Source organism: Babylonia areolata, chromosome 26 (assembly GCF_041734735.1).
Source record: "Babylonia areolata isolate BAREFJ2019XMU chromosome 26, ASM4173473v1, whole genome shotgun sequence".
Classification (NCBI taxonomy): Eukaryota; Metazoa; Mollusca; class Gastropoda; order Neogastropoda; family Buccinidae; genus Babylonia; species Babylonia areolata.
Genome location: NC_134901.1, coordinates 28,634,857 through 28,640,630, shown reverse-complemented (window position 1 = coordinate 28,640,630; position 5,774 = coordinate 28,634,857). Strand labels below are relative to the sequence as shown.

General features: G+C 44.2%; 1 protein-coding gene across 1 annotated transcript in view; it reads right to left on the bottom strand.

Annotated features, from left to right (window-relative positions):
* Positions 1–373: 373 nt before the first annotated feature.
* LOC143300591 (uncharacterized) overlaps positions 374–5,774 on the bottom strand; it is an 11,078-nt gene continuing 5,677 nt past the window's right edge. Inside the window, exons 4-5 of the mRNA XM_076614364.1 lie at positions 3,656–3,903; positions 374–2,141 (exon numbers count right to left, since the gene is read on the bottom strand). Coding sequence (XP_076470479.1) covers positions 1,836–2,141; positions 3,656–3,903 — 554 coding nt within the window. The 3' untranslated portion in view covers positions 374–1,835. The remainder of the gene's footprint in view (positions 2,142–3,655; positions 3,904–5,774) is intronic.

Below are 5,774 nucleotides of genomic sequence, written 5' to 3'. Positions count from 1 at the left end.
TTTTCTTCTTCCTCTTCTTCTGTTGTTGGTGGTGTCTACCAAGTGGCTGCACAGGGATGTATATAGACAGACACTCAGACATGCTGACAGACTGACAAACGTATGTACTGACACCGTGGATCAGTGGAAACACGCTTTCTTTATTTCTGCTCTTAATCAAGGAGAGAGATGTGGGTAGGTGGTGAAAGCGTATAATTACGCGCGCGCGCAAGCACGCACGCACGCACGCACACACACACACACACACACACACACACACACTGGTCTAAAAAAAGTGAAGGTAAACAGCCCTCCGCTAGCACAACAATCCATTATTTATTCATTTATTTATTTATCATTATTACTTAATTAATCAATCAATAATCAGTCAATCAATTCATTCATTCATTCACTTATTCTCATGCATTTATCAATCCCATCAATTATTTGTCCTTTTATTTATTAATTTGTTTGTTTCTCTTTTTTTAATTCATTAATCTGTTCGCCTATTTACGTTTTTGATATTTTGAGGGGTGTGCATCCAGGATGGAAAGCTGGCATTCACTGTGACAGCTGACCACAGGAATAGAATGTCAGCGCTTCTACACACACATCCACAGCCACACATATACATCCACATACACACCTACACAAACACATACACCAGCAGTATACGCTGGAGGAGACGACCCTTCAGGTCGCCAGAGGAGAAAACTATGCACGTTCCAAAATGGTCCTCAATCTTTTGTGAACCCTCTGAAAACACATCCTTTACAACGACAGTAATTATTTTCCCAGTGTTGACCTTGGTATGATCTGGTTCCAAATGCATGCTTTATTGTGTGGGGAAGCCGTTTGCCATGCGTGTGTGTTGCGGGGCGCTTGCGAGTGTCCGTGCATTCGTGTGTGTGTGTGTGTGTGTGTGCGTGTGTGTGTGTGTGCGTGCGTGCGTGAGTGCGTGTCCTTGGGATGCACTTTCTAGAAGGCGTCATAGGTGGGTGGGTGGGTGGGTGGTTTCCAATCCAATGTTCAATTGCGTGAGTGTATCCTGGAACGTGTTTCTTTATGCGCGTGTGTGTGTCGGGGGCGGGGTGGGGGGGCTATTGAGGCAGGAGGGATTGGCGGGGGAGGGGGGGGGGACGAAATGTAAAGCGCTTTGAGCAGAATTTCCGTGGAAAAACCGCGCTATTTAAGTGCCAATTATCATTACTATTAGTATCATTAGTAGTAGTAGTAGTAGTAGTAGTAGTAGTGTTGGTGTTGTTTGCACTGAATTTCGTTTTTATGATAATGTTGGTCCTTAATTTAACGTTTTAAGAACCCTGTATTTCTGCTTCACATAAATTCTGCAGGTTCCCAAGTGGTCCTTCACTTTTTAAGAAGTGTATGTCTCATTTCATGATGATATTTACAAAGACAAAGCTAAGGCAAACAGGCTGTCAAGGTCGTCACTGACTGACTGACTGACTGACCAGCAAGCTGGGTTCATGCCAAAGGTCAGGAACCAGCTCCTTTTATTTGTTGACTTACACATTCATGCATTCATATTTTTATATCTTTCTTTCTTTCTTTCTTTCAGTACAACAGATGCAGTCTAACTTGACCCACGGGCCCTAAACTAAACGAATGACGAGCGCTCAAAGGCAGCTTCCAGTCGGCTCTACAAACCCAGGTAGGCGGTCTGTTGTTGCAAATGGCTCCGTGTTGGTGAAAGAGCTTAGAACTCGGTATCTGACCGAGGACAGGCGCTGGTATATATATAATAAGTGTCCTCATCGTCATCATAGATCAGTCCTCACACCTTGACACTGAACCTAAAACGGAAACACTACCAGCTGACACTGCCACTTTAACCACTACTGGTGACAATCACCGGTGATGTTTGAAGTTGAAGACACACCGGAGGAAGCTACAGTGGTGCTGGTGGTGATGGCTTCGCTGGTGACGCCCAAGGCAAGGACGGAAGACTCTGAAGCAGGCTGTTGAGCGAGAGAAGGAGGGGGAGGAGGAGGAGGAGGGGTGGACTGGAGACGTTTGTAGGGAGGCGGGGGTGGCAGCTGGACATGCGAGGACTGGGCGCGGGGGGCGTAGGGGGGAGGGGAGGTGGGCATGACGCCCCCGTAGTTCGGGGGTCGGGTGCTGCTGGAGGAGGTCACGCTGACCTGAAAGAAAGGCAAGGTCAAGGGCGTTTAATCTTATTCAGTCACAGGCCGTGGCACCTCATGAAGGCGTGGTGTGGAGCGGTGATGTGTGTATGTATTTTATTTGTATTTGTATTTCCTTTTTGTCACAACAGATTTCTCTGTGTGAAATTCCGGCTGCTCTCCCCAGGGAGAGCGCGTCGCTACACTGAGAGCGCCACCCATTTTTTTGGCATTTTTTCCTGCGTGCAGTTTTATTTGTTTTTCCTATCGAAGTGGATTTTTCTACAGAATATTATTTTGCCAGGGACAACTCTTTTGTTGCCGTGGGTTCTTTTACGTGCGCTAAGTTCATGGTGCACACGGAACCTCGGTTTATCGTCTCATCCGAATGACTAGCGTCCAGACCACCACGGGGAGAAAATATTCGCGACTGAGCCGTGATTCGAACCAGCGGGCTCAGATTCTCTCGCTTCCTGGGCGGACGCGTTACCTTTAGGCCATCACTCCACATATGTATGTATGTGTGTATGTACGTGTGTACGCCCGCTTGTGTTTGTGTGTGTGTGTGTGTGTGTGTGTGTGTGTGTGTGTGTGTGTGTGTGTGTGCGTGCGTGTGTGTGTGTGTGTGTTTTATGGTGTAGTAGATAGACTGGTAATTTGGTAGACAGAGAGATAGACAGATAGGTAGATGGAAATAAATCTGAACATGAGAAGACAAAAATAAACAAATAATCAGCCGCATTTAGTATTTCTAACCCTCATTGGAAGACGAAGGAAAAAAAACAAACAAAAAAAACCACAACAACAAAACAAACAAACAACAACAACAACAAAAAAACCAAACAAACAAAAAAACGACAGCAACAAAAACTCAACTGTATTCTGTATTATTAAGTTTGAAGACTATACACAAGTGGATTGCTAGCTGGTTATGAAGGTGCTCTTTGGTAGACGACATGGGCGTTGAGAGTGATAAGACACTGAACAGGACATGTGCAGGAAGAGAGGGGACACCGGCCATTGTCAGGGCTCTGTGTGTGTGTGTGTGTGCGCGCGCGCGCGCGCCTCTGTGTGTGTCTGTATGTGTGTGCCTCTATGTGCGCGTGTGTGCCTGTATATATATATATATATATATATATGTGTGTGTGTGTGTGTGTGTGTGTGTGTGTGTGTGTGTGTGTGTCTGTGTGTCTGTGTGGGTGCGCGCGCCTCTGTGTGTGTCTGTATGTGTGTACCACTATGTGCGCGCGTGTGTGTGTGTGACGACGACTCTCTCTCTCTCTCTCTCTCTCTCTCTGGTGCAAAGGCCATGCATAAAATCTTAATCCTTGAATAAAGAAACGTTTTCACACACACACACACACACACACACACACACACACACACACACACACACACACACAGGAACCACCCCCAAACCACAACCACTACCACCACCACCACCACCACCCTCCAAAAACAACACCAAAAACAAAAAAACAAAAAACAAAAACAAAAAAAACAACAACAAAAAAACACCCAGGAGTATTTACATTTCCGTAACACTGTCGACGAATGATCCTCCTCTTCGCCACCAGCTTGATGACAAGGACGACGACGACGACGAAGACGAGCCAGGCGAAGACCACAATGAGAGTTATCTGCCAGTTCCAGCTGAGCAGGTCATCACACAGGTAATCGTCCTCGTCAGACCAGTCCCCACAGTTGTTGTTGCCGTCGCACTTCAAGGAGCGGTCCACGTACAAGAGGTTTTTGCAGATGAAGTCTCCGGACTCGTAACCTGAGAAATTTTGGACAGGCAGTGTCAGTTTTTCCAGTTTAAAGAAGGTGTCAAATCGAAGTTACCTGAGTAATTTAGCCAGGCAGTGTCAGTTTTTCCAATTTAAAGGTGTCAAATCGATGTTACCTGAGTAATTTAGACAGGCAGTGTCAGTTTTTCCAATTTAAAGAAGGTGTCAAATCGATGTTACCTGAGTACTTTAGACAGGCAGTGTCAGTTTTTCCAGTTTAAAGAAGGTGTCAAATCGATGTTACCTGAGTAATTTAGGCAGGCAGTGTCAGTTTTTCCAGTTTAAAGAAGGTGTCAAATCGAAGTTACCTGAGTAATTTAGACAGGCAGAGTCACTTTTCCGGTTTCTAAATGGTGTCAAATCGAAGTTACCTGAGTAATTTAGACAGGCAGTGTCAGTTTTCCAGTTTCTAGAAGGTGTCAAATCGATGTTACCTGAGTAATTTAGACAGGCAGAGTCAGTTTTCCAGTTTCAAGAAGGTGTCAAATCGAAGTTACCTGAGTAATTTAGACAGGCAGAGTCAGTTTTCCAGTTTCTAGAAGGTGTATCAAAAGCGTGCATGCCTGAGAGGTTGAGACAGACAGTGTCAGTTTTCACTTTCAAGAAAGTGTCAGAGTGTGCATGACTGAGAAGTTTAGACAGACAGTGTTAGTTTTCACTTTCAAGAAGGTGTCAAAATGTGCATGCCTGAGAAATTTAGACAGACAGTTTCAAGGAGGTATTGAATTGTATTGTATTTCAAGGAGATATTGTATTGTATTGTATTGTACTGAACTGTATTGTATTGTATTACTCTTTTTTTTGTGACAACAGATTTCTCAGTGTGATGTTCGGTCTGCTCTCCCCAGGGAGAGCGCGTCATTACACTGACAGCACCGCCTGTTCTTGAGGGGGTATTTTTTATTGCATGCGATTCTATTTGCTTTTCCTATCGAAGTGGATTTTTCAACAGAATTGTGCCTAAGACAACCCTTTTGTTACCATGTGTTCTTTTACGTGCGCTAAATGCATGCCGCACAAGGGACCTCGGTTTATCGTCTCATCCGAGATGTCAAAGTGTGTAAACCTGAGAATTTTTGAAGTTTTAGATGTCAGTTTCAAGGTGTCATAGCGTGCATACCTGATGTGTTTAAACAGACAGTTTCAGTTTTCCAGTTTCAGGGTGTCAAAACGAAGTTACCTGAGAAATTTAGACAGACAGTTTCTGTCTTCAGTTTCATGAAGAACAGGCCATCACAAAGCGTGTATACCTGATGAATTTTAAACAGACACTTTCAGTTCGAATGGGGTGTATAGTGTGCGGACTGAGCAATAATTAATCGCATCTGCCTTGAGAAAAAACAACGACTGATGTCTGACTTACATACAGACATGACAGAGCCAGAGATAGTTACCACTGTAGTCGGTGCATCCATGTATATTTCTTCAATCAGTGTGTGTGTGTGTGTGTGTGTGTGTGTGTGTGTGTGTGTGTGTGTGTGTGTGTGTGTGTGTGTGTGTGTGTGTGTGTGTGATCCATCCATTCCACAAATCCTGCATTTTCCAATCAACACGTAGGCTCGTTTTTGTTGCTGCTGTTATTATTATTATTATTATCTTTGGATCATAATTGTTTGAAAAATTATCGACCTGTCTCTAATCTGTCATTTTTATCAAAACTGCTAGAAAAGATCATATTGTCTCAGCTCTTAGCTCATCTGGAACAAAATGGTTTATTTAATTCCCACCAGTCAGTTTATAGACGTGGTCGTAGTTGCGAAACGGCCCTTCTTAGAGTAGTGAATGATTTGCTTTCGGATTTGATCGTTTTCTTTTCAATTGCCAAAGACATTGAACAAGCTCCCTGATAACCTCCGTCATT